Source organism: Hemitrygon akajei, chromosome 6 (genome assembly GCF_048418815.1).
Source record: "Hemitrygon akajei chromosome 6, sHemAka1.3, whole genome shotgun sequence".
Classification (NCBI taxonomy): Eukaryota; Metazoa; Chordata; class Chondrichthyes; order Myliobatiformes; family Dasyatidae; genus Hemitrygon; species Hemitrygon akajei.
Genome location: NC_133129.1, coordinates 102,450,983 through 102,478,379, shown reverse-complemented (window position 1 = coordinate 102,478,379; position 27,397 = coordinate 102,450,983). Strand labels below are relative to the sequence as shown.

Below are 27,397 nucleotides of genomic sequence, written 5' to 3'. Positions count from 1 at the left end.
TAGCAGTGAAATGAGCCTTGTTTCACACGTGGCCTCTGTCCATGGTTAGTATTGGTTTTCTCAGCCCTTCCGTTACAAACAATTTTATTCCCCTCTAGTCACTGCTGAACAATGCTTCACAGGGCAAGGATTTAAGTTTCATTGTTTTGCTGCAGTTAGCTACCCCAACAACATGTCCTTTCCCGCTCCCTGCACCCTTTTGCCCCACCAACCCTCCAATACTTAAACACACTCCACTCTTCCAGCCCCTCCACCTTCCCTGTCACCCCATCTCTCTACTCCTCCTCTGTCCCTCCCATAATCCTCTGCTTCCCACCCGCTACATACCAATCTCCCTCTCTATAACCCTCCTTTTTAATACCCCTTTCTAACACCACTCCATTCTAAACCCCCGCTTCTAAAATCACCCCCTTCCAAAACTACCCTTCAATTTCTCCCTTCCGAACAGCCCCCCTTCCGAACAGCCCCCCTTCCGAACAGCCCCCCTTCCGAACAGCCCCCCTTCCGAACAGCCCCCCTTCCGAACAGCACCCCTTCCCAGCACCCCCTTCCCAGCACCCCCTTCCCAGCACCCCCTTCCCAGCACCCCCTTCCCAGCACCCCCGTCCCAGCACCCCCGTCCCAGCACCCCCGTCCCAGCACCCCCGTCCCAGCACCCCCGTCCAAACACCCCCGTCCAAACACCCCCCGTCCAAATCACCTTTCAATTTCCCCCTTCCAAGCACATCCCTTCCACACACACCCTTACACACACCCCCTTACACACACCCCCTTACACACACCCCCTTCCACACACCCCCCTTCCACACACCCACCTTCCAAACACCCCCCTTCCAATTCACCCCGTTCCAAACCACCCTTCAATTTCCCCCTTCCAAGCACACCCCCCTTCCAAACCCTCCTTCTGGCCCCCCTCTTTCTACCCCTCTCTTTTACCCCCCCCCCTTTCTAGCTCCCCCTTTCCATGTCCCCTCTCTCCCCTTTTGTCTCCCCCTTTCTGCCCTCCTTCTTTCTGTTTGATTCCCCTCTCCCCCTGAACCCCTTCTCTCACCCTCTGCCCTCCCCCTCTTTCCTTCTGTCCTTCTCTCTCCGTTTCTCCCTTTCTCTTCTTACCACCTTCTTTCTTTCAGTTCTCCCTCTCCCTCTGAACACCGTCTGTTTCTCTCCTTATCCCTCTTTCTCTATACCCATTCCCTTCCTCTCCTCTCTCCCCCTCCCTCTCCCCTCCTCTCTCTCCCCCCCCCCCCCCCCCTCTCTCCCGGGGTTTATTTATCATTTTCTCTCTGCTCCAAAGAGGGCTATTTGAGTCAGAAGCAGATATTGATTGGCGAGTTTGGCAAGCATCTGTGGAGGCTGAAACAGAATTGAAATTTTGTGGCTGCTTGTCAGTTTATGCATGAAATGGTGGCTGTGAGCATGACCTCTTCAGGTGCGGTTATCTACACTTCTGATGCTAACCATGATTATATTCAAACAGCACTCATGAACTATATTTCTTTACCTTTTCCTGTGGGTTAGAGTGTCTTAATCATCAATCTGATTAGTGCCAGTTCTAATCTAGAAATAATATTAACTTGGCACAATTCATGGACATGCCTTTTCATCAGCCGGTGTGCCAAGGTCGATTCCTTTGATTGTTGAAGTGCATAGTTTTGTCGAGCTGTGGTGTGTCACTGGGAAAAATGTAATTACAGGTGCAGAACAGAGTACTGTCCTTGATCAATGTTCCCTGGTGCTGTGGCTAGTCTGTGACCCAGCCCAGAGTTTGCAGTGTGCCAGGGAGTCTTCTGTTTGAAAGTTTCAGTGAGTTATGTGGTAATGAGGCAGCTTTTAGGCAAGCAAGCTCTGTTGGGTAAGGCCAAGCCAATTCCACATTACCTGCTGCATTTTGTAATGTTTACCATCACAGCAATTGTACTGAAACTATGTCAGTGCAAAGGCTCTTATCTGAATTTATACAGCTTGGTTAACCATGCCTTGTGCAGTTAATATAATGTTGTCTACAGAGACTGAGATGAATGTCAGTCTGTGGGAAAAGAACATATCCCATTTGAAACCTAACTGAGATACTTTACAATGGGAACTTCCAGTATCTATGGAAACATAGTTCATTAGGTTTGTGTGGACATAACCTTATGAACATCAAAACCCCTGTGGAGCAGTATCTGAAAGGGTTGTTACACAAGCACAGGTTGACAGAGCAATGCAGAGCCATTCCCAAATGACCCTCTCAGTTGTCCTGAGATAGCTCAGCTCAGGAGGTACCAGATCCTCCAAGAGGATCACAACCTTGTTATGGGGTTTGGAGGCTTGTGTGCCTCAATGACCTGGAGCACTTATGTTGGCTGAAGTCAGGGCATTATGCTTTGGCTCTTGGTAGGGTCACCCATGCCAAACAGGTCAAAGGGTGGAGGCCAGACTCAGAGTGCTCCACTGGTCCTCCAGCTTTGGGGGTTCAGCTCAGGGTTGACAATTCTGACTGATAAAACAAAACTGTAATGGAAACAGCAATGAAGAATCTTTCTACATCTGAGTGTGATGGTATTCCTGAGTCTCCACCTGGAACTTGCATGGCTGACTGTAGTGAAAACCAAGCTACTGACATGATGTGGGACGCCCTGAACACAGCCAGAGATGGAGGGCCTTAATTCAATAGGTACATTTAATGTCAGAGAAATGTATACAATATACACCCTGAAATTCTTTTTCTTCATAAACATGCACAAAAACAGAGGGGTGCCCCAAAGAATGAATGACAGTTAAATGTTGGAACCCCGAAGCCCCCCCAAACTCCCCCCTCCCACATATAAGCAGCAGCAAAGCGATGACTCCCCCACCAGCAAAAAAGCATCTGCACCCTCCACCGAGCATTCAAGCATATAGCAAAGCATCAGTAAAGACACAGACTACCCCAAAAACCACTTGTTCGCCCGGTAGTAGACAGACCACAGTCTCTTCCTCCTCTCTCCTCTCCCCCCCCCCCCCCCCCCCCCATAACACCAATTAAAAGTGTTAAAAGTCTGTTGGGTCGCTTTTTCCGAGCTCTGTGCCCAAAGATCTCGGGTCTCTGGGCATGCAGCCAGCTCGCTGCTTTTGATCTTCCGTCTCCCACGACACACTTGTTTTCTGCAGCGGCGCCAACCTCGAATCCACGTGCCTCCAGAGCCACAAAAATCCAGCACCCCGAAGGGCACACTAGTCTCCCAGGCCGCGACTTTGGCATATTGAAAAGTGGCCGGTCATGAGGCCCTAAGAGCGGGTCCCATTCTCGCAAAGAACCAAAGTCTGCATGTAACTCCAGGTTAGGGTCTTCAAAAGAACCCTGAGAAGGAAAAAAAGAGATATTAAAAATAGAAATAGAGCAGTTTCCAAAGATGTAAGTAAAGGAGTTGCCATTAGGTGCCATCATCGTAAGCTTCACCCTCTGTCTAGTTGCTACACTGAATGCCAATGGCATAACAGGCAGTAGGTAGGAGGTGGGTAGACCGTACCAGATGAGAAAAATAACTATCCACTTTTCTGAAGTAGATACGGTGGTTCACTGTGTGCCCACCATCTTGTGTGATAGAAAGAAGGATGTGGAAGCCATAGAAAGGGTACAGAGGAGATTTACAAGGATGTTGCCCGGATTGGGGAGCATGCCTTATGAGAATAGGTTGCGTGAACTCGGCCTTTTCTCCTTGGAGCGATGGAGGATGAGAGGTGACCTGATGGAGGTGTACAAGATGATGAGAGGCATTAATTGTGTGGATAGTCAGAGGCTTTTTCCCAGGGCTGAAATGGTTGCCACAAGAGGACACAGGTTTAAGATGATGGGGAGCAGGTACAGAGGAAATGTCAGGGGTAAGTTTTTTACGCAGAGAGTGGTGAGTGCGTGGAATGGGCTGCCAGCAACGGTGGTGGAGGCAGATATGATAGGGTCTTTTAAGAGACTTTTGGATAGGTACATGGAGCTCAGAAAAATAGAGGGCTATGGGTATGCCTAGTAATTTCTAAGATTAGGACATGTTCGGCACAACTTTGTGGGCCGAAGGGCCTGTATTGTGCTGTATGTTTTCTAAGTTTCTGAAGAAGGATGTCACTGGATAAAAATGTGAACTCCCTGCATTTGTATAGTTTCACATTGCTGGTGGGGAGCATAACTTGCCCATTCTCCTGAACATTACTGTCATTCACTCTTCTTGTCATGAGAGCTTCTGTCTGTAGCAGATTATTGAAAGTGACTGATGTGTTTAGACCATAGGAACAGGTTCAACAAGGGAACAAGCCCTTTGGCCCACCATGTCTGTTCCGGCTATGATTCCAACCTAAGTAATTCAACCTGTCTGCACATGGTCTATGTCCCTCCATTCGCTGCCGTTCATGTGCCTGTAAAGGTGAGAGCACAACAAGACCAAAGAGGTTATTCTGGACTTTAGGAAGATGCAACCTGACCACTCCTCACTACACTTATATGGCTCCTCTGTGGAGTGAGGTTTCTGGGAGTGCACATAATGGATTATCTCACCTCGCCCCTCAACATCACCTCTCTGGTCAAGGACACACAGCACTGACGCTGTTCCCTGAGGAGATTGTGGCAAGGCCATTTTAATCAGCACCATCGAGAGTTACCTGACAAGTCACACCACCGTCTGGTATGGGAATTGCAAGGCATCTGACCATAAGACCCTACAAAACTTTTTGAGGACTGTTGAGAGGATGATCAGCATCTCTTTCTCATCCATTAGAGGTATTTATTTGGAGCACTGCGTACACAGGGCCCTTGGCATATCAGTAATCTCTCCCATTTGTTCATCAATCTCTTTGACCCCCTACCATCAGGCAGGAGGTACTGTAGCATTAGGGTAAGAAATATTAGGATGGAAAACGGCTTCTTCCCCCAAGGTGCAAGACTACTGAACTGCCTACCATCACCTGGTCTCGTCATGTATAAAGCACCAGTAGCATTATACTGTTTACTTTTTAAACTTGCATTGTATATTCACATATTTTGTTAAATTATTTGTGATAATAGCCAGCCAGAGCTGTAGTGGCATCAGCACTGGACGCTTTCCATCTGTGCTGGGTTGAGCATCAAGCTAGCAACTTGGCCTCATAATACACAGACAAATGCTAAGGAAGCGGCAAAAACAATGCACCGAAAAGGAACAGCAACAATTTACGTGTGAGAATATTACTTTACGGGTTGTGCGTGAGTTAAATGTACTGGAGGAATGCTTGGTGGTATACACGTGTACGGTTGAATGACACTGAACTTGAACTTAAATTTAAATGCCTGTTAAATGTTGCTATTGTGTGGGCTTCCTCCACCTCCCCAGGCAGTGTGTTCTGGGCACCCACCTGTGTTAAAAATGCACTTGCCTTTTTAATTTTTTAGAAACCTTCTCTTGCTTAAAACTGAACCCTCCAGTATTTAACATTTGAACACTGGGAATAACACTTTACCTACCCAATATATAACCATCATAATTTGTATTTAATTCTGTCAGGTCTTCTCTTACCCTCCAGTGCTCCAGAAAAAGCCATGCAAATTTGTCCAACCTCTCCTTCCAACTAATACTCTCTAATCCAGATGTCATCCAGGTGAACCTCTTCTGTACCTTCTCCAAAACTTCCCATGTTTTTCTTGTGATGGAGCAACCAGAGTTCTAAAGGCAAGATGACACAGCCATGACTAAAAACAGAAGTCAAAGAGAGGGCAAATAATAGAGCAAAAATTCGTTGGAAAGTTAGAAGATTGGGAAGCTTTCAAATACCAATAGAAGGCAAATAAAAAAGTCATTAAGAAGGTAAAGATGAAAAGTAAGCTAGCCAATAATATTGAAGAGGATACCAAATGTTTTTTGAGATACATAAAGTGTAAAAGAGAAGCAAGAGTGGGTATTGGACTGCTGGAAAACAATGCTGGAGAGGTAGGAATAGGGGCCAAGGAAATGGTGGGCTAATTGAATAAGTATTTTACATCAGTCTTCACTGTGGAAGACACTAGCAGTCTGGTGGAAGCTCCAGGTGTCGGGTCATGACGTGTGTGAAGTTACAATTACTAGAGAGGAGGTTCTTGGGAAACTGAAAGGTCTGAAGGTAGATAAATCACTTGAACTGGATGGTATACACCTCAAGGTTCTGAAAGAGGTGGCTGAAGGGATCTTGGAGGCATTAGTAATGATCTTTCACGGATCATTAGATTCTGGAATGGTTCCGGAATACTGGAAAATTGCAAATGTTACACCATTCTTCAAGAATGGAGAGAGGCAGAAGAAAGGAAATTATAGGCTAGTTAGTCCATAAGACCATGATATAGGAGCAGGAGTAGGCCATTCGGCCCATCGAATCTGCTCCGCCAATGAATCATGGGCTGATCCACTTCATCCAGTCATTCCCACTCCCCTTCTTTCGCCCTATACCCTTTGATGCCCTGGCTAATCAAGAACCTATCTATCTCTGCCTTAAATATACCCAATGACTTGGCCTCCACAGCCATTCGTGGCAACAAATTCCACAGATTTACCACCCTCTGACTAAAGTAATTTCTCCACATCTCAGTTCTAAATGGACATCCTTCAATCCTAAAGTTGTGCCCTCTTGTCCTAGAATCCCCTACCATGGGAAATAACTTTGCCATATCTAATCTGTTCAGGCCTTGTAACATTCGGACTGTTTCTCTGAGATTCCCCTCGTTCTCCTGAACTCCAGGGAATGCAGTCCAAGAGCTGCTAGATGTTCCTCATACAGTAACTCTTTCATTCCTGGAATCATTCTTGTGAATCTTCTCTGAACCCTCTCCAATGTCAGTACATTCTTCCTAAAACAAGGAGCCCAAAACTACAGACAATGCTCTTGTCTCACGAGTGCCTTATAGAACCTCAACTTTACATTCCTGCTCTTATATTCTATACCTCAAGAAATGAATGCCAACATTGCATTTGCCTTCTTCACAACTGACTCAACCTGGAGGTTAACCTTTAGGGTATCTTGTACAAGGACTCACAAGTCCCTTTGCATCTCTGCATTTTGAATTCTTTCCCCATCTAAATAATAGTCTACCCGTTTACTACTTCCACCAAAGTGCATGACGATACACTTTCCAACATTGTATTTCATTTGCCACTTTATTGCCCATTCCTCTAAATTACAGTACCTAAGTCTCTCCGCAGGCTCTCTGTTTCCTCAACACTACCTGCTCCTCCACCTATCTTTGTATCATCGCTGAATTTAGCCACAAATCCCTTAATCCCATAGCCCAAATCATTGGCAAACATAAAAAGCAGCAGTCCCAATACTGACCACTGTGGAACCCTCCATTGGTAACCGGCAGCCAGCCAGAATAGGATCCCTTTATTCCCACTCTCTGTTTTCTGCCGATTGGCCAATACTCCACCCATGCTGGTAACTTCCCTGTAATTCCATGGACTCTTGTCTTGCTAAACAACCTCATGTGCGGTACCTTGTTAAAGGCCTTCTGAAAATCCAAGTACACCACGTCTACTGCACCTCTTTTGTTTACCCTGCTTGTAATTTCCTCAAAGAATTGCAGTAGGTTTGTCAGGCAGGGTTTTCCTTTCAGGAAGCCATGCTGGCTTTGGCCCATCTTGTCATGTGCCTCCAGCTACTCCGTAATCTCATTCCTAACAATCGATTCCAACAACTTCCCAACCACTGATGTCAGGCTAACAGCTCTATAGTTTACTTTCTGCTGCCTCCCACCCTTTTTAAATAGTGGAGTAACATTTGCAATTTTCCAGTCATCTGGTACAATGCCAGAATCTATCGATTCTTGAAAGGTCATTGTTAATGCCCCCACAATCTCTCCAGCTATTTCCTTCAGGACCCGAGGGTGCATTCCATCAGGTCCAGGAGATTTATCCACCCTCAGACCATTAAGCTTCTTGGGCATCTTCTCAGTTGTGATTTTCACTGCACAAACTTCACTCCCTGACAGTCTTGAATGTCCGGTATACTGCAGACATCTTCCACTGTGAAGACTGGTGCAAAATACGCATTCAGTTCCTCTGCCATCTCTGCATCTCTCATTACAATATCTCCAGAGTCGTTTTGTATTGGTCCTATATCTACCCTCAACTCTCATTTACCCGTTATACACTTAAAAAAGCTCGTATCTTTTTTGATATTAGTCGCCAGCTTCCTTTCATAATTCATCTTTTCCTTCCTAATAACCTTCTTAGTTTCCTACTGCAAGTTTTTAAAAGCTTCCAATCCTCTATCTTCCCACTAGCTCTGGCTTCCTTGTATGCCCTCCCTTTTGCTTTTACTTTGGCTCTGACTTCACTTGTCAGCCACCGTACTGTCCTTCTTCCCTTTGAAAATTTCTTCTTTTTTGAAATATATCTGTCTTGTACTTCCTCCATTTTTCACAGAAACTCCGGCCATTGCTGCTCTGCTGTCCTTCCTGTAAATGTCCCTTTCTAGTCAACTTTGGCCAGTTCCCCTCTCATACCATTGTAATTTCCTTTATTCCACTGAAATACCGACAGATTTGAATTTAGTTTCTCCTTCTCAAATTTCAAAGTGAACTCGATCATATTGTGATCACTGTTCCCTAAGGGTTCCTTAACCTTAAACTCTCTATAATTATCTCCAGATTATTGCACAACACCCAATCCAGCACACCCAATCCCCTAGTGGGCTCAACAACAAGCTGTTCTAAAAAGCCATCCCTTAGACATTCTACAAATTCTCTCTCTTGAGGTCCAGTACTGACCTGGATTTCCCAAACCACTTTCATGTTAAAACCCCAACGATTATTGTGACATTGCCTTTCTGACACACCTTTTCTATCTCCTGCTGTAATTTGGAATCCACATCCCGGCTGCTGTTTGGAGGCCTGTATACAGGATCCATTAGGATCCCTTTACCCTTGCCATTTCTTAACTCAACCCATAGAGACGCTACACCTTCCAATCCTATGTCATCCCTTTCTAATGATTTAATATTATTTTGTATACACAGAGCCAAACCACCCCATCTGCCTACTAACCTATCTTTCTGATACACTCTATATCTTTGGATGTTCAGCTCCCAATGGCAGCCATCCTTCAGCCAAGTTTCAGAGATGGCCACAATGTCATATTTGCCAATCTGTAGCTGAATTCTGAAATAGTCCATATTATTCCTCATGCTGCGTGCATTCAAATATAGCACCACCCCCCCCCCCCCCCCACCTACTAACCTATCCTTCTGATACACCGTATATCCTTGGACATTCAACCCCCCCCCCCCCACCCCGATTAGCCAAGTTTCAGAGATGACCACAACGTCATACTTGCCAATCTGTAGCTGTATTTCAAGATTGTCCAATTTATTTTTTATGCTGTGTGCATTCAAGTATAACACTTTCAGTCCAGTATTTGTTGCTTTCTGTTTTAACTGCACCACGCCTCTATTGCCCTGTAACTCATGTCACTGGCTTTGATTAAGCCTCATCTCCTGCCTGTTTTTTCTATAATTTCTCTTGCACGCTATCTTTGATTTATTTCTGTTTTCCCCTTCCTCAACCCTATCACTCCAGTTCCCATCCCCCTGCCAAATTAGTTTAAACCCTCCCTAACAGCTGTATTAAATGTGCACGCTAGGATATTGGACCCTTTTGGGTTCAGGTGTAACCCATCCTTTTTGTACAGGTCGTACCTCCCCCAGAAGAGGCCCCAGTGATCCAGGAATCTGAAGCCTTGCCTCCTACACCAGTCTTTCAGCCAGACATTAATATACCTGATCATGCTATTCTTGCACTCGCTAGCACTAGAGGTCCTCCTACCTTACTCTCTGAATTCTCTCTTCAGGACCTCCTCCGTTTTTCTACCTATGTCATTGGTACTAACGTGTACCAAGACTTCCTCTTCCTTCAGAATACTCTGCTCCCAATGAGATCATGATTACTGACGGTGATGGCCACAAGGGTGCTCTCTACTATCTGAGCTTTCTCCTTTGCTTTCCTAACTTACCACCCACTTATCTAACTCCTGCAGTCTCGGGGTGTCTAACTCCCTGTAGCTCCTCTCTATCTCCTGTTCACTCTCCCTAATAAACAGTAGGTCATCGAGCCGCAGCTCCAGATCCCTAACGTGGTCACTCAGGAGTTGCATCTCAGTGCACCTGGCACAGATGTGGCTATCTGAGAGACTGACCTCAGTAGTTGGGAAGATGTTGGAGTCGATTCTTAAGGTTGTGGTTTTGGTGTACTTGGAGGCACATGATAAAATAGGCCGTAGTCAGCATAATTTTCTCAAGGGAAAATCTTGCCTGACAAATCTTTTTGAATACTTTGAATAAATAACAAGCGGGATGCACAAAGGAGAATCAATTGATGCTGGGTGTTTGGATTTTCAGAAGGCCTTTGACAAGGTGTCACACATGAGGCTGCTTTACAAGCTATGAGCCCATGGTATTACAGGGAAATTTCTAGCATGGGTAGGGCTTTGGCTGATTGGCAGGAGGCAAAGAGTGGGAATAAGGGGAGCCTTTTCTGGTTGGTTGCCAGTGACCAGTGGTGCTTCATAGGAGAGTGTTTTGGGACCAGTTATCTGTTATCTGTTAATGATTTGGTTGATGCAATTGATGGCCTTGTTGCAATGTTTGCAGATGGTATGAAGATAAGTGGAGGGACAGGTAGTTTTCGGGAAGTAGAGAGGCTACAGAATGACCTAGACAGTTTAGGAAAATGGGCAAAGTAATGGCAGATGGAATACAGTGTATGGTCATACACTTTGGTAGAAGAAATGAAAGGGTTGGCTGTTTTCTAAATGGAGAGAAAATACAAAAAACTCCGTGCAGGATTCTGTAAACGTTAATTTGCAGGTTGAGTCTGTGGCGAGGAAGGCAAATGAAATGATAGCATTCATTTCCAGAGGACTAAATTATAACAGCAAGGGTGTAATGTTGAGTGTTTATAAAGCACTGGTGAGGCATCACTTAGAGTATGGTGTGCAGTTTTAGTCCCCTTATCTTAGAAAGGATGTGCTGAAACTAAAGAGGGTTCAAAGGAGGTTCAAGAAAACGATTCCAGGTTTGAATAGCTTGTCATATGAAGAGCGTTTGACGGCTGTGGGCCTGCATTCACTGGAATTCAGATGAATGAGGGGTGTCCTCATTGAAACCTATGGAATGGTGAAAGGCCCTGATAGAGTGGATGTGGATAGGACGTTTCCTAAGGTGGGGGTGTCTAAGACCAAAGGACACAGCCTCAGAATAGAGGGGCCTTCTTTTAGGTTGGAGATGAGGGAAAATTTCTTTAGCCAGAGAGTGGTGAATCTGTGGACTTCGTTGTGAAGTCTTTATGTATATTGGAGGCAGAGGTTGGTAGAATCTAGGGCATGTTTGGGCAAGGGGGGAAGGCAGGAGATTGAGGCGGAGATTAAAAATGGATCAGCCATGATGAAATGGTGAAGCAAACTCAATGGGCCAAATGCCCCAATTCTGTTCCTATGGCTTATGGTCTTATGGTCAGAACTACTCACAGTAGTCCTAATATGGCCTCAGCAAAGTTTTACATCGTTATTCTTCTCTTGAATTAACTTCTACATTCCAAACATCCAGTGCATCATTTTGTGCTTTTCTCTTTCAAGTCTCTTCTATCCATTGTTTTCCCAGGAGAGCAATCGGCCGATAATGTATAATATTTTCATTTCATCCGAGAAATGCCCTTTACTGTTTCCTGATCTGCTCGTTCTCCCTATTTGCCCTTTTGCTTGTGTGAAGTGACAGATTGGACAATGCACATGATTTCATGGACTTGCTTCACCTGCTCTCACTAACACTCATCCGCTGACTGAGCAGCACGTGCCCAGGACGTTGATGTTTGGTATGACAGGCTCTTTCTTCTGCTGCTGCATGAGCACAGCAACCATCAGCCCACACAGTATCAGATTCATTTACACATCGATCTTCATGTTTCAGACAGGTGCCCTTTACATATTACATTCCATATGTTGTCCCCAGTTGGCATCTAGCACTAACTCTAAAGATGCCTTCATGCTCAGAGATTTGTTAGACCATAAGACCATGAGACATAGGAGCAGAATTAGGCCATTTGTTCCATTCCCTCATAGTGGATTCATTATCCATCTCAAACACATTCTCCTGCCTGCTCTCTGTAACCTTTGATGCCCTTACTAATCAAGAACCTATCAGCCTCCACTTTAATCTACCCAATGACTTGACCTTGGGAGCAGTCTGTGGTAACAAATTCCATCAATTCACCAACATCTGGCTGAAGGAATTTCTCCTCATCTCTGTACTAAAGGGACGTCCTTCTATTTTGAGGTTGTGTCCTCTGGTCCTATACTCCCCTAGTTTAGGAAACATCCTCACCATGTCCTCTCTACCTAGGCCTTCCTACAATAGATATGTTTCAATGAGTTTCCCCCTCATTCTTCTAAATCTAGGACATATATGCCCTGAGCTATCAAACGCTCCTCAGATGTTAACATTTTCATTTCCGGGATCATCCTTATAAACCTCCTCTGGACTCTCTCCAATGCTAGCGTATCCTTTATTAGATATGGTGGCCAAAATATTTCCAATACTCTACATGTGGTCTGACCACTGCCTTTTAAAGCCTCAAGATTACATCCTTCCATTTATATTACAGTTCCCTCAAAATGAATGCTAACACTTCATTTCCCTTTATTACCACTGAGTCAACTTGCAAAATAATTAGGGAATCCTGAATGCTGACTCTCAAGTCCCTTTGTACCTCTGATTTCTGAATTTGCTCCCTGTTTAGGAAATAGTCTACACCTTTATTCCTTTTACCGAAGTGCATGACCGTCTCAAGACCAAAAACAAGACATCCACGAGTTCCGTCATCGAGTTCCAATATGCAGATGACAACAGTGTTGCAGCTCTTTCAGATTCTGACTGCCTTCAACTGTACATACACTAAATTGAATAAATATCAGAAAAAATTTATAAAAATTGCATTGGCAGTAGCCAAAAAAGCTATTGCAGTTACTTGGAAATCAGATTCATATTTAACTATGGATTGTTGGAATAATGAAATATATAGCTGCATTCCACTTGAAAAAATTACTTATAATTTAAGAAATGAATATGATATATTTTTGAAAATTTGGCACCCTTATCTACAAAAGATAGGATTAAATATATAGGTCCTTTGAAGATAAAATTATTAGTTATTTGGGGGAAAAAAATAAAGATATATACTAAAGTTATTTTGAACTCCATGGAGCATGTGGGGATCCTCTGATATCCAATTCTTCCTTCCTTCCTTCCTTCCCTCCTTCCCTCTCCCCCCCCCTTTAGACAGGGATGTTGAGGGGGGGAGGGCTAATATTAATTTTCATTACTCTATTATTCTATTCATTCTATGTAAAATTCTCTTAAAATTTTAATTTAAAAAATATATTTAAAAAACTGTACATACACAAAACTTGGACCTACCATCAATTCCAAGGGGACTCAGATCATCTACCAACCTTCACCAACTGAGACAAATCGGATAGAACCATCAATTCAACTTGGCAAAATAACCCTAGAAAACGTGGACCACTTTCCGTATCTTGGAAGTCACCTCTCCTCCGATGTTGACCTTAATGACGAAATCCAACATTGTCTTAAATGCGCTGGAACAGCTTTTGGACGTCTCCAAACAAGAGTCTTTCATGATCGTGACTTCCGAACAGACACCAAAATGTTAGTGTACAAACAGTGGTGATCCCAACACTCCTGTATGCATCAGAAACCTGGACAACATACCGACAACATCTGAAGGCACTTGAAAAGTTCCATCAACGCTGTCTTCAAAACATCTTAAATATCAGCTGGCAAGATAGAAGAACCAACATCAGTGTGCTGAATGGAGCAAAAACAACAAGCGTTGAAGCTTTCGTCATCAAGAACCAACTAAGATGGAACGGTCATGTTGTTCGGATGAAAGACAAACGTCTGCCGAAACAAATCTTCTATTCCCAGCTTAAAGAGGGCAACCGTAAAAGAGGCAGACAACAGAAGAGATTCAAAGATGTCTTAAAAGCCAACATGAAGAAATGTAATGTTGACATCAACAATTGGGAAACCAATGCCAAGGACAGGAAACTCTGGCAGACCATCATCCGAAAAGGAACAGCAACTTTCAAAGCCAATTGATGTGGAGAATTAGGAGAAAAGAGAAGAAAACGGAAAGAGAGGCAGCAACAACCAGAGCCCGATCTGCCATCTGGAACTACCTGTCCTGAATGCAGCAGAACTTTCAAAGCAAGGTTGGACTCATAAGCCACTTGAAAGCCCATAAATAGATCAACAGAACGAAAACCATCATCCTCGACCTTGAGGGATTCCCACGATGACGACACTTATTTGCCCATTCTCCTAATCTGTCCAAGTCCTTCTGCAGACCTCTGCCTCCTCAACCCTATTTGCTTTTCTGCCTAGCTCTGCATTATCCACAACTTTGTCCACAAAGCCGTCAGTAATAATGGATGCTGAAAATCTGCGAAACATTGAGAAAGTGCTGGAAATCTTGTTAAATTGAGCAGTGTAGGAACTGTAGGAGAACATTTGAGTTCTACAGCTTCAGAGTTGTTTCCTCCAGGCTGGATTATTGGAAAAAGAGCATTAAATAAACACCAGAAGCCACAATACTGCTGAGTGGATTTGAATGACCTCCAAATAGTGGGCAGGGGGAAAAGAGCAAATTTTAGACATTTGGAAGAAAGTAAAGGGCTGCTGTTCCCTGTAAGCTGTGCAGGTGCAAGGCCACAGAGTAACTGAAATGCTCCCATGAACATATCCTTTGTTGCCACACAGCTGTAATTTTCTTATATATAATGTTAATATAATTTTGAAATTATGCAAATATGATCTTGAAATCTATATTACCGTAGATTCCGGATTTTAAGCCGCTACTTTTTTCCCACATTTTGAACAGCTTTGAACTTTGCGGCCTATAATCCAGAGCGGCTAATACATGATTTTTTTTCATGCCGCCTCGTAAACATTTTGCCTCGTAACAGTAGACCAATAAAATTGATGAGTAGTTCACAGAGGTCCAATGAAATTGTACGATAAATCAAGCGCACTTTCACAATTAAATTATTGTAAATCAGTCATTTGTACTCACCCTCATCAACATGGAAAACACTCGAAGAAAAGCATTGTGCTGCCTTTATGGCAGTTATTTAGTTTATAATATTTTCGCTTAGTAATTCATTTTCTAGTTAAAGTTAGAAGAGTTTTAACTATATTTGTTTTCTGTACTACATCGCGGGATGCTATGACGTCACACCCGGTTTCGTCGCGTCTTGTGGGAAAAATGCCGTTTGCGATAAAACGGGACGGAGGGAGGGAGCGCATTACGCGAGCGGCTTTGGATCTGCGCGAACGCTGCTTTTAAGTTAAAGGCGATCAATAACTTTTCCTGGTAGGCTGCAGTATATATATTTTTTACCAGTCGTTAGGAGATATTGGAATGTTGTTCAGTAAAGAAGTATACGCAACATATATTTAAAAGTAGCCGCGTTACGGGCACGGTTCGAAAAAAAGCATTTGCAATATGTATTTGTTTTTGTTACCATATGGATTTAATTAAAAGTTAAAAAAATCCTCACGTGTAATATCTTTCTGTGTAAATATCTCATATTACAACGTGGGACACCTGCGGCCGAAAATCCGGTGCGGCCTGTACAATTAAAAAATTGATTTTATTTCTAAAATTAGAGCCAGCGGCTTTTAATCAGGTGCGCTCTGTAGTCCGGAATCTACGGTAATAGAATTGTGAAATACCCTGTAATTAATTATTTTAATGAATATAATCCATAAATTTTCAAAATACATATACCACAACTTTGACTTTGGAACATTTTAGAGCTTTAACGTATTTACACTGTCAGTGTTTCACGTTACAACAGAGTTACAAATTGTAACAATAAACACTGAATGGAAATCAGTACTTCATTGTTAAACCAAAGACCTGCTGAACAGCGACGCCATCTAGTCAAAACATTTTACTTTTGCCGCTGTGCCTGTCAGTTGTTTTGGCTGCATTACATCATTTGCTTGTGTTGTGAGATGTGGTTTGTGTTTAAGATTGGTTCAATTAAGATGTTCATTGATATATTGAACTACGTGCTTAGAAGAATTCTTGTTCACATTGTTGGAACATTTCAAGCTCCTAGTGCTGACTGGAAATATGGATTTAATCTTATGAATTCCGTCAAATTTAAACCCAGAAACAGACTAGAAGTGGAACATATGGATCATCTAATGTGTATTAAGATGCATCTTTTATCTGGATGCAAGATTAACCTGAAAAGTACTTAGCAACATGGATTTGTAATAAAGACACAAGAAAAATTTTACAAATGTAAAAGATTTTCTTCGTACACTCAGACCCTGCTTAATGCTGAGGACGTGTTCCTCAGAGATGGGAGTGCTGTGTAAATCAGTACTATGCCGGGTCAGTGTAACATTGCGTAAATGGACATGTGTGCCTTTTCTTAAGTTTCCTCTTATGCAGCAGTCCTTGGTAGCAGGAAATCATGTTGAGAACACCTCTCTTTGCCTTGTTGCTTTGCTCCCTGTCAGAGTCACTATCGAACTGGTCCATGATCTGTGTGATCATGGTGATAGTAGTGCTGAAGAATTTTGTGGTGAGGTTTCTTGCTGGTGTTTCCTTTTCTCCATCATGTCCTCAAATTCACCCAGGATGTGTTCAAAACATAGAAAACCTACAGCACAGTACAGGCCCTTTGGCCCACAAAGTTGTGCCGAACATGTCCCTACCTCAAAAATTACTAGGCTTACCTATAGCCCTCTATTTCTCTAAGCTCCATGTACCTATCTAAAAGCCTCTTATCCACCTCCAGCACCATTGCCGGCAGCCCATTCTACACACTCACCACTCTGAGTAAAAAACTTACCCCTGACATTTCCTCTGTACCTACTCCCCAGCATCTTAAACCTGTGTCCTCTTGCGGCAACCATTTCAGCCCTGTGAAAAAGCCTCTGATGACCCACACGATCAATGTCTCTCATCTTGTACACCTCTATGTGTTGCTCTGCCAATTCTTGAAGCTCCTTGTTATTAAGGCCCTCATCATGAGAATACTGTAACTCTTCAACATCGCCTCTGATCCCACTTCATTGGCCAGTTCAACGATGTTTTGGATGACTGGATAATCCTAGGATATTGTTGCATGCTTCTGGCCATGGCTTCTTCCACACTCTGTTCAGCAGCTTTCGAACGCTGTGTCACTTGCAGTTTCACAGCCATACTAAAGCTTTTCCTAGTCATCTTAGACGTACCACCCTCACTGGAATTTGCAGGCCATTTTCCAGGCATTATGGGTGGGGGGAAAATGGAATAAATTAGTGAGGAAGCAAAAACTTACACACATGGGGGAGACAGAATGTGAACTAATGTGTGATTGGCAGTGAGTGGCTCAGAGAGTATGTAGAACACTCTCATTATCTAATTGAATGTTTACTGTAATGGCGGCCAGTCTTGAGAAGTTTTCAGTGTTGTTTAGAATTAATTTTTGTCATTTTTAAAAATTTCAATAAAAGAATTGAATAACCATGTTGAAACAAGTCAGTAGTATGCAGGGTCAGAGTGTACTGTATTTCATTGTAAACTTCAATTGATAAATAAAATCAAAAGTATGTGATTTTTTTTCAATTTTCACTCTAAATATTGACCATATGCATATTGTTTTTTTTTTTTAAAAAAAGCATTTAAAGTGCTGTGCAGTTTTCAGGCCATGTAATAATTTCCTGCTCTGAGCGGGGAATTAGTTGCCACTGTTGTGAAAAAACAAACGTCAAGGCCTTGGTGAATGGAATGGTAGTAGAGTATTACAGGATGTGAATTTCAGAGCTGATGTCAGGAAGGGCTAATGTCAGAATGCAACCTCACCCTCTGCAGTCTTCCTTCTAATTTCATCAACACTAGGTCAAGTCATAGGACTGTGAGAACATAGCAGTCCATAGCAGATCAAGATGGTGGCTCAGCAGCACTCTTCAAAGAAATGCCATTGTTGCTTTTGTCGAAGGAGCCTCATTGTTTTTTGCAGCGAGTTTGTCAATGTTATACATGCAGTCACTGTGTACTGGTGGTGGAGGGGTAATGCTCAGTGTGTCAGCGAGCAGGCTGCTTTGCCCCGAATTGTGGTAGAGTAAACCATCCTATTCTTCAGTTGCGACTTATAGACGGTTGAATGGGGTGGTGCGTCAGGAGATGCGTCACTCACGACGCAGTACCCCACCTCTGATCTGTCATCTGTTCTGCACTTTTACACGTTTATACAATAATTGCACCTTGACTTGCACCTAAAACTAAAATAGCTTTTAGTTTTAAATGAATGTTTAAAAAGTGGACATTGCTGTTCTCAACCAAAGCCCCATTTGGATGAGGCTGCTCTGAGAGATTAAAAAAGGTATTATCACTTGTGTGCAGTCTCATTCTTCTGAAAACAGCTACTTACTGAGAACCTAAAACCACTTCCTGTGAATTAAGTGTTCACGACACACCCACCAACAACTGAGCGGTTCATTGTACACCCAGCAACCGGTGAGGGGGTCACTGCACCCATAGTCATGGGTGAGGAGTTCACTGTATCCCCAGTCACTGGTGAGGTGTTCACCGTACACCCAGTAATTCAGTGAGGGTTTCACTGTATACCCAGTAACGTGTGACGGAGGTCACTGTATCCCCCTTAATGGTTGAGGTGTCACTGTATACCAAGTATTACCATACTCTTGAAATATTGTTATTTATCCTCCTGCTGTCCCCTTGCCAGTGTTCACCTCATCCCAAAAAATGGTTACACGCTGCATTTTGATCAACGCACCAGCACATTGAAAGAGCAAGTCACATCCAAATCTCCCTGAATTATTTTTTTTCACAACCCCCTGAGAGCTGGTAATTGGAGGCATGGGTTTGTCAGCAATGGGGACCTGGTTTTAGTTGTTGTTTTCTTTTATATTGTGTTGGGTGCTGGTGTCTTGTTACAGAATGTAAACATTTTGTTTCAATGCAGGAGATGGTTATGATGTTTGTGCAATCTGTCTTGACGAGTACGAAGAGGGCGACAAACTTCGAATACTGCCCTGCTCGCATGGTAAGTCATTCTAATCTATCCAAGGCAGAGGGTGATTTCTACCCAGAGACTGTGAAGCAGGGGTTATAGAGATGTACACGAGATCATGAGCACAGGACGTGGAAGCAGTTGCATGGGAGATAAGCTGTTTTTCGGGGTCGGTTGTCTGTTATCCAAAGTGACATGTTTGGATTTTGGTTGGAACTGGTGAAAGCGAAAGTCATGCAGTTTCAAGAGTGCAGTAGGTCACTGAGGAGTGAGTATCTGCACCGCTGTCCTTGGCGGCCACCGTCACACCATGGGAGACGCTGTCGTGGTTACAACAGTCTTTTGTTCTCTTACTAAAAGGAATAGATGTTCTCTTCTCCACTTTCCCCTTCTGCTATTGCTAATGGACTTCCAGCAGAAAGAATTCTGGGTTAACAAATCCCATGTTTATATGGAAGGCACTAAATTTGAAACATTGTAGAGCCATAAAAAAGTACAGAACAGAAACGGGCCTTTCAGCCCATCTAGTCCATGCCAAAACAATGTACACTGACTACTTCCATCAACCTGTATCGGGACCATAGTCCTCCATAACACTACTATCCATGTATCTGTACAAATCTCACTTAAACGCTGAAATCGAGCTTGCATGTACCGCTTTTGTTGACCCTCTGAGTGAAGAAGTTCCCCCTCGTGTTCCCCTTAAAATTTTCACTTTTTAGCCTTAACCCATGACCTTTGTTTGTAGTCCCACCCAACCTCAGTGGAAAAAAGCCTGTTTACATTTACCCGATCTATACCCCTCATAATTTTGTATATCTCTGTCAAATCTCCTCTCAACCTTCTACATTCTAAGGAATAAAGACCTAACCTGTTCAATCTTTCCTTATAACTCTCCTCCAGACCCAGCAACATCCTTGTAAAATTTCTCTGTACTCTTTCAACCTTATTTACATTTTTCCGGTGACCAAAACTGCACCCAATACTCCAAATTAGGCCCTACCAATGTCTTATATAACTTCAACATAACACCCCATCTCCTGTACTTATACTTGGATTTATGAACGTCAGTGGGCCAGAAGCTTTCTTTATGACCCTAGCTACCCGTGACACCACATATAACGAATTATAGAGATGTATTCCCAGATCTCTTTGTTCTACCACAATCTTCAGTATCCTCCTAATGAAGGGTTTCGGCCCGAAACGTCGTCACTACCTCCTCCCATAGATGCTGTCTGGCCTGCTGAGTTCTGCCAGCATTTTGTGTTTTTTTATTATCTTCAGTATCCAGTGTAAGACCTTGTCTGGTTGGTCCCACCGAAGTGCAACACCTTGCACTTGTCTGAATTTTATTCTGTTTGTCATTTTTCTGCTCATTTTTCCAGCTGATTCTGATCCTTCTGCAAGCCATAATAATTTTCCTTGCTGTCCACTGCACTCTCAATGTTGATGTTACCCACATATTGCTTATCCAGTTAACTACATTATCATCCCGATTGTTGATATGGGTAACAAGCAACAAAGGACCCAACACTAAACCCTGCAGTACTCCACTGGTCACAGGTCTGTAGTCAGAGAAGCAACCCTCTACTACCACTCTCTGGCTTCTCCCTCAAAGCCATTGTCTAATCCAATTAACTATCTCATTTTGAATGCCAAACGACCGAACCTTCTTGACCAACCTCCCATGCAGGACCTTGTGAAATGACATACTAAAGTCCATGTAGACAACATCCACTTTCTTGCTAACTTCTTCAAAAAATTGTGTAAGATTGGTTAGACATGACCTACCACTCACAAAGCCATGGTGACTCTTCTTAATCAGTCCATGTCTATCCAAGTACTTACATATTCAGTCCCTTAGAATACCTTCCAATAATTTTCCCACTATTGATTTCAGACTCTCTGGCCCATAATTTCCTGTTCTTTGTCTAGAGTCTTTCTTAAACAGTGGAACAACTTCGGCTATCCTCCAATTCTCTGGTACTTCTGTTGCTAAGGATGATTTAAGTATCTCTGCTAGGGCCCTGGCAATTTCTGCGCTTGCCTCCTGTAGGGTGCAAGGTAACACCTTGTTGGGCCCTGGAGATTTATCCACCCTGATTTGCCAGGACAGCAAACACTTACTCCTCTGTAAACTGTATAAGCTCCATGAAGTTGATGCTGCTTTGCCTCACTCGTATGGACTCTGTGTCCACTTCCTGATTATAGATGCAAAATAATTATTGAAGATCTCCCCCATCTCTTTTGGCTCTACACGTAGATTACCATTCTAATCTTCCAGAGGAACAATTTTGGCCCTTACAGTCCTTTTGCTTTTAACATATCTGTACAATCCCTTAGGATTCTCCTTCACCTTGTTTGCTAGGGTAACCTCATGCCTTCTTTTAGCCCTCCTGATTTCTTTCTTAAGTGTTCTCGAAGTACCTAATTTGTTCCTACCTGCCAATACCCTCGGTGCACCTCTTTTCTCTTAAACAGGGCCTCAATATCTTGAAAACTAAGGTTCCTTACACTTATTATCTTTACCTTTTCTTCTGACATGCACATGCAAGTTTTGTACTCTCAAAATTCCACTTTTGAAGACCTCCCACTTACCAAGTACACCTTTGGCAGGAAACAGCTTGTCCCAATCCGTACTTGCCAGATTATTTGTGATAGCATCAAAATTGGCCTTTCTCCAATTTAGCATCTCAACCCGCAGACCAGACCTATCTTTTTGCATATATATTTTGAAATTATTGGCATTGTGATCACAAAATGCAAAGTGTTCCCATCTGTCCCCTGCCCTTCCTCATTCCCTAATAGCTGAACAAGTATCGCAAACTCTCTCACTGGGACTTCTACGTACTGATTAAGGAAACGTTGCTGAACAAGTTTGACAGACTCTATTCCATCTAGTCCTTTTACAGTATGGGAGACCTAGTCAATATGCGCAAAGTTTAAAATCACCTACTATAACAACCTTATGTTCCTTGCAACAGTCTGCTATATCTCTACAAATTTGTTCCTATAATTCCTGCAGACTGTTCAGTAGCCTGTAATATAGCCCCATTAATGAAATCATACCTTTCTTATTTCTCAGTTCCACCCATTATGCCTCACTAAATGAGTTCTCCAGTCTGTCCTGACTGAGCACTGCTGTGGCATTTTCTCTGACTAGTAGTGCCACTCCTCTGCCTTTAATCTTTACCTCTCTGCTGTGTTTAAAACAATGGAATATTGAGTTGCCAGTTCTGCTCCTCCTGCAATCAAGTCTCACTAATCACAATACCATAAGATAGATAGATAGATACTTTATTCATCCCCATGGGGAAATTCAACTTTTTTCCAATGTCCCATACACTTGTTGTAGCAAAACTAATTACATACAATACTTAACTCAGTAAAAAAAAAAGTGATATGCATCTAAATCACCATCTCAAAAAGCATTAATAATAGCTTTAAAAAGTTCTTAAGTCCTGGCGGTAGAATTGTAAAGCCTAATGGCATTGGGGAGTATTGACCTCTTCATCCTGTCTGAGGAGCATTGCATCGATAGTAACCTGTCGCTGAAACTGCTTCTCTGTCTCAGGATGGTGCTATGTAGAGGATGTTCAGAGTTATCCATAATTGACCGTAGCCTACTCAGCGCCCTTCGCTCAGCTACCGATGTTAAACTCTCCAGTACTTTGCCCACGACAGAGCCCGCCTTCCTTACCAGCTTATTAAGACGTGAGGCGTCCCTCTTCTTAATTCCAATTATTGATCAATGTCAAGCTTATCTGCCTTTCCTACAATACATCATGCATTGAAATATATGTAGCTCACACCATGCTTAACCTTTTGATTTGTGACTTTGAGATCTTACCAATATCTGTCTCCAAAACCTCTCCACTATCTGTTCTGGTACTCTGGCTCCCTTTCCCTGCAACTCTAGTTTAAACCCACTGTGCAGCATTATCAAACCTTCCTGCTAGGATCTTTGTCCCCTTCCAGTTCAGGTGCAAGCCTTCTCTGGAAGAGGGCCAGTGATCCATAAATTTGTCCTTCCTTCACCAACACCTTAGCCACGTGTTAAACTGTATAGTGTTTTTACTTCTGACCTCACTAGCACATTGCATGTATATAGCAACCCTGGAGGTCCTGCCCCTTAACTTAGCACCTAACTCCCTGAACTCCCTTTGCACAACCTTCCTGCCTGTACCTAAATGGCACACCTCCATTGAATCAAAGTAGATTTAATTTGGCTTTTTTGACAAAAAAATCTTTTGTGTCTCTACAAAAAACAGATCTCTACAAAATAATCTAAATTAATCACAAATATAAAACACAGAATAATTGATTGCATAAGTATTCACCCCTTTCACATTAGTGTTTAGTAGATGCACCTTTGGCAGCAATTACAGTTTGAGTTTGTGGGGACAAGTCTCTAAAAGCTTAGCACATCTGGACACTGCAATTTTTCCACATTCTTTACAAAACTGCTCAAGCTCTGTCAGATTGAAGGGGATTGTGAGTGAACAGCACTTTTCAAGTCTAGCCACAAATTCTCAATTGGATTGAGGTCTGGACTCTGACTTGGCCACTCCAGGACATTAACTTTGTTGTTTTTGAGCCATTTCTGTGTAGCTTTGGCTTTATGCTTGGGGTCATTGTCTTGCTAGGAAACAAATCTTCTGCCAAATTGCAGTTCTCTTGCAGACTTCATCAGGTTTTCCTCCAGGATTTCCCTGTATTTTGCTGCATTCATTTTACCCTCTACCTTCACAAACCTTCCAGGCCCACTGCAGTGAAGCATCCCCACAGAATGATGCAGCCACCACCATTCTTCTTGGTAGGGACAGGGTGTTTTTGAGGATGTGTGATGTTTGGCTTCTGTCTAACATAGTCTGATGGCCAAAAAACTCAATTTTGGTTTCATCAGAGCATAGAGCCTTCTTCCAGCTGACTTCAGAGTCTCCCACTTGCCTTCTGGCAAACTCTAGCCAAGATTTCATGCGAGTTCTTTTCAACAGTGGCTTTCTCTTTGCCTCTCTCCCATAAAGCTGTGACTGGTGAAGCAGCAGTTCTTGTATGCACAGTCTCTCCCATCTTAGCCATTAAAACCTGTTGGTGGTCTCTCTCATTAGTCTATGCACAGTCACTCAGTTTTTGAGGATGGCCTGCTCAGGGCAGATTTACAACTTCCATATTCTTTCCATTTCCTGATGATTGACTTAACTGTACTCCAAGGGATGTTCAGTGACTTGGAAATTTTTCTTGTATCCATCTCCTGACTTGTGCTTTTCAATAACCTTTTGGCAGAGTTGCTTGTGGTGTTCTTTTGTCTTCATGGTGTAGTTTTTGCCAGGATACTGACTCACCAGCTGTTGGACCTTCCAGATACAGGTGTATTTTCACTAGAACCAATTGAAATTAAAGGGGGTGAATTTCAATTTATGTAATTATTTTCGATCACTTTGTAGAAATGTTTTCACTGACATGAAAGAGTCTTTTTCTGTTGATCATAGCACTATAGAACATTACAGCACAGAAACAGGCCTTTTGGCCCTTCTTGGCTGTGCCGAACCATTTTTCTGCCTAGTCCCACTGACCTGCACCTAGATCTCTCTCTCTGTCCCTCTATACCCCTCTCATCCATGTCCAAGTTTTTCTTAAATGTTAAAAGTGAGCCTGCATTTACCACTTCATCTGGCAACTCATTCCACACTCCCACCACTCTGTGTGAAGAAGCCCCCTCCCCATGTTCCCTTTAAACTTTTCACCCTTAACCCATGTCCTCTGGTTTATTTCTCCCCTAGCCTCAGTGGAAAAAGCCTGCTTGCATTCACTCTATCTATACCCATCATAATTTTATATACCTCTATCAAATCTCCCCTCATTCTTCTACGCTCCAGGGAATAAAGTCCTAACCTATTCAACCTTTCTCTGTAACTTCGTTTCGCAAGTCCTGGCAACATCCTCGTAAATCTTCTCTGCACTCTTTCAACCTTATTAATATCCTTCCTGTAATTTGGTGACCAAAACTGCACACAGTACTCCAAATTCGGCCTCACCAATGCCTTATACAACCTCACCATAACATTCCAACTCTTACACTCAATACTTTGATAAGTGTCAAAAAAGCCAAATTAAATCCACTGTGATTCAATGTTGTGAAAGAATAAAACATGATAACTTCCGGGGAGTGGGATTAATACTTTTTATAGACACTATACATTGACCACAACCTCTGGCTGTCAGCCTCTCATTTACGAATACTGAGGACTCGTTGAAACATTCTTGTTAGCTAGTTGCGACATGGTAGTTGTCCTTAGAAACTTACTATAATGGGATTTGGTTTACAGCTCCTGATCACTAACCCAGGATGAAGAATGCATTCTTGCATCCATTAGCTTAGTCTGTACATCAAGTAAAAGTAGCAGTGATGGTACATCGCTTAGTTGTGACTTTGTGAGTGGCCAGAGATGGTGCCACATCGCAGATGAGTTTTAGTGTTTTGGCTTTGAGCAAGCATGTGGCCCAAGTTCAACGACTGTATCTTGGGAGACGTGCACATGTTAATATGATTTAAAAAACAGTTCCATGATAGTGTCTTTGTATGCTTGTTCTGAATGAGTTCTGATGAAATGTTGAAGATGGGTGATGGTATCATTAAAAGGCAACAACTGTATTCACTTGAGCTCGTGAGAATCAAGGAACTGACTTAGAAAATCATCGATTGTCCAAGGATAGAGTGCATTTCATTCTTCATGTCTATGTTATGGCTCTGAGTGTGCTCTTCAACTGGACCCTCGCCCCACACCCCTGTGTACTTGTTATCCAATTCTCTTCTGAACACACCTGTTCAATCTCCTTCTTTCCAACTTTCAGGGCATTGCAGATCACAGCTGCGCATAAAGAAACTCCTCTTCCTTAAGACCTTTAAAGATAGGAACAGAATTAGCCTATTTGGACCCTCGAGTCTGCTCCATCATTAAGTCATGGCTGATCCATTCACCTCTCAGCCCCAATCTCATGCCTTCTACCCATATCCCTGCATGCCCTGACTAATCTATCAACCTCTACCTTAAATATACCCACTAACTTGTCCTCCACATGCACCTGTGGCAATCCCTCTGTGATTCCTCACCGATTCCTTTCAACCTTGTTCTCTGTCAGTAACCCTCATTTTCTTTAAACCTCTCAGGGTTTTGAGCAACCCTGTTAAACAACCTCTTAACTGTCTCTGCTTTGGAAACATTTAGTATTACTTCCTTCTCTTGGTAGTCATGAAGTTGTTTTCTTGCCACATTGAAAGTGGAGGCTCAGATTACCCTGAGAACTTTAACAGCTAATAACATTAAGTGACTGTGAGTGAGCAGCACTGGGATTAAGATTCAAGATTCCTGATTGTTTGATGTCATTTCCAGTACACTAGTGTAAAAGAGAACTGGATCCATGGAATCAGCATAAACATGCCTAGGATTGGTTAATGAGAAAAATAGACACGTCCCAGCGGACTGGAATTTGAGAAGGCAGTGCAACATGTAATGCAGTCCATTTACGCTCTCCTTTTAATTAAATGCTTTATTTGTGCCTCTCCCTTTTGGACAATAGCTTTTAATTGGAGTAGAAAGGTATTGGATCTTTACAGAGGGTGCAACTCGCATTCATGAGGTTCCTTACACGTCCAAGGAACCTTCTCCTCAAAGAAAAGCTGTAATGACTATTATATTCACACAATACAGACTGCAGGTGATATGCTGGTATTCAAAACTAAAGGAAAACTAGTAATAATCTCATAATAGGGTTATTGGGGATGGCAGGGTGTGGACAAGTCTCTACCAAAGGAGGTGTCAGGTGCTCCTTCCCTCTGCTAGCCTGCAGGTCACCCTTGGGCAAGGCGTAGCACTGCTTAGACCCCGATCAGGATCACGTGAACTCATAGGAGTAGGTGGTGGATGGTCAGATGAGCAGCTGCTGCATATCACAAGCCCTGGTTACGCCAGACAGACAATCTCTGAATTGAATTGATAATGGCAGGGGTCACCTGCCTTGTAAGAACATTGCCCAGAAGAAGGCAATGACAAATCATTTCTGTAGAAAAAAGATTGCCAAGAATAATCATGATCATGGAAAGACCATGATGGCCCTGGTCGTATGACATGGCACATAATGAATGAACAGTCGGGGGAAGGAGAAATGTCTACACACAGTTTTGAAACCTACTGACTGAGCCAAAAAATTGTCAGCATTCAGTACTGGATAGATGTGAGATTTCGCCGAGGAATTTAAAAGGAGACAGCTTTATAGAGTGGGTGTAAGGGGAGCAGACGTTGGAGTAGAGGGAGACAGAGTAGGAAGGCTTTGGCTCA

At 42.9% G+C, this 27,397-nt stretch overlaps 1 protein-coding gene across 3 annotated transcripts in view; it reads left to right on the top strand.

Annotated features, from left to right (window-relative positions):
• The window catches only part of LOC140729367 (E3 ubiquitin-protein ligase RNF167-like), a 203,392-nt gene that overhangs the window by 161,699 nt on the left and 14,296 nt on the right, over nucleotides 1-27,397 (top strand). For all 3 annotated transcript variants that reach the window (XM_073049026.1, XM_073049027.1, XM_073049028.1), the window contains one exon: nucleotides 19,011-19,091. In XM_073049026.1, coding sequence (XP_072905127.1) covers nucleotides 19,011-19,091 — 81 coding nt within the window. The remainder of the gene's footprint in view (nucleotides 1-19,010; nucleotides 19,092-27,397) is intronic.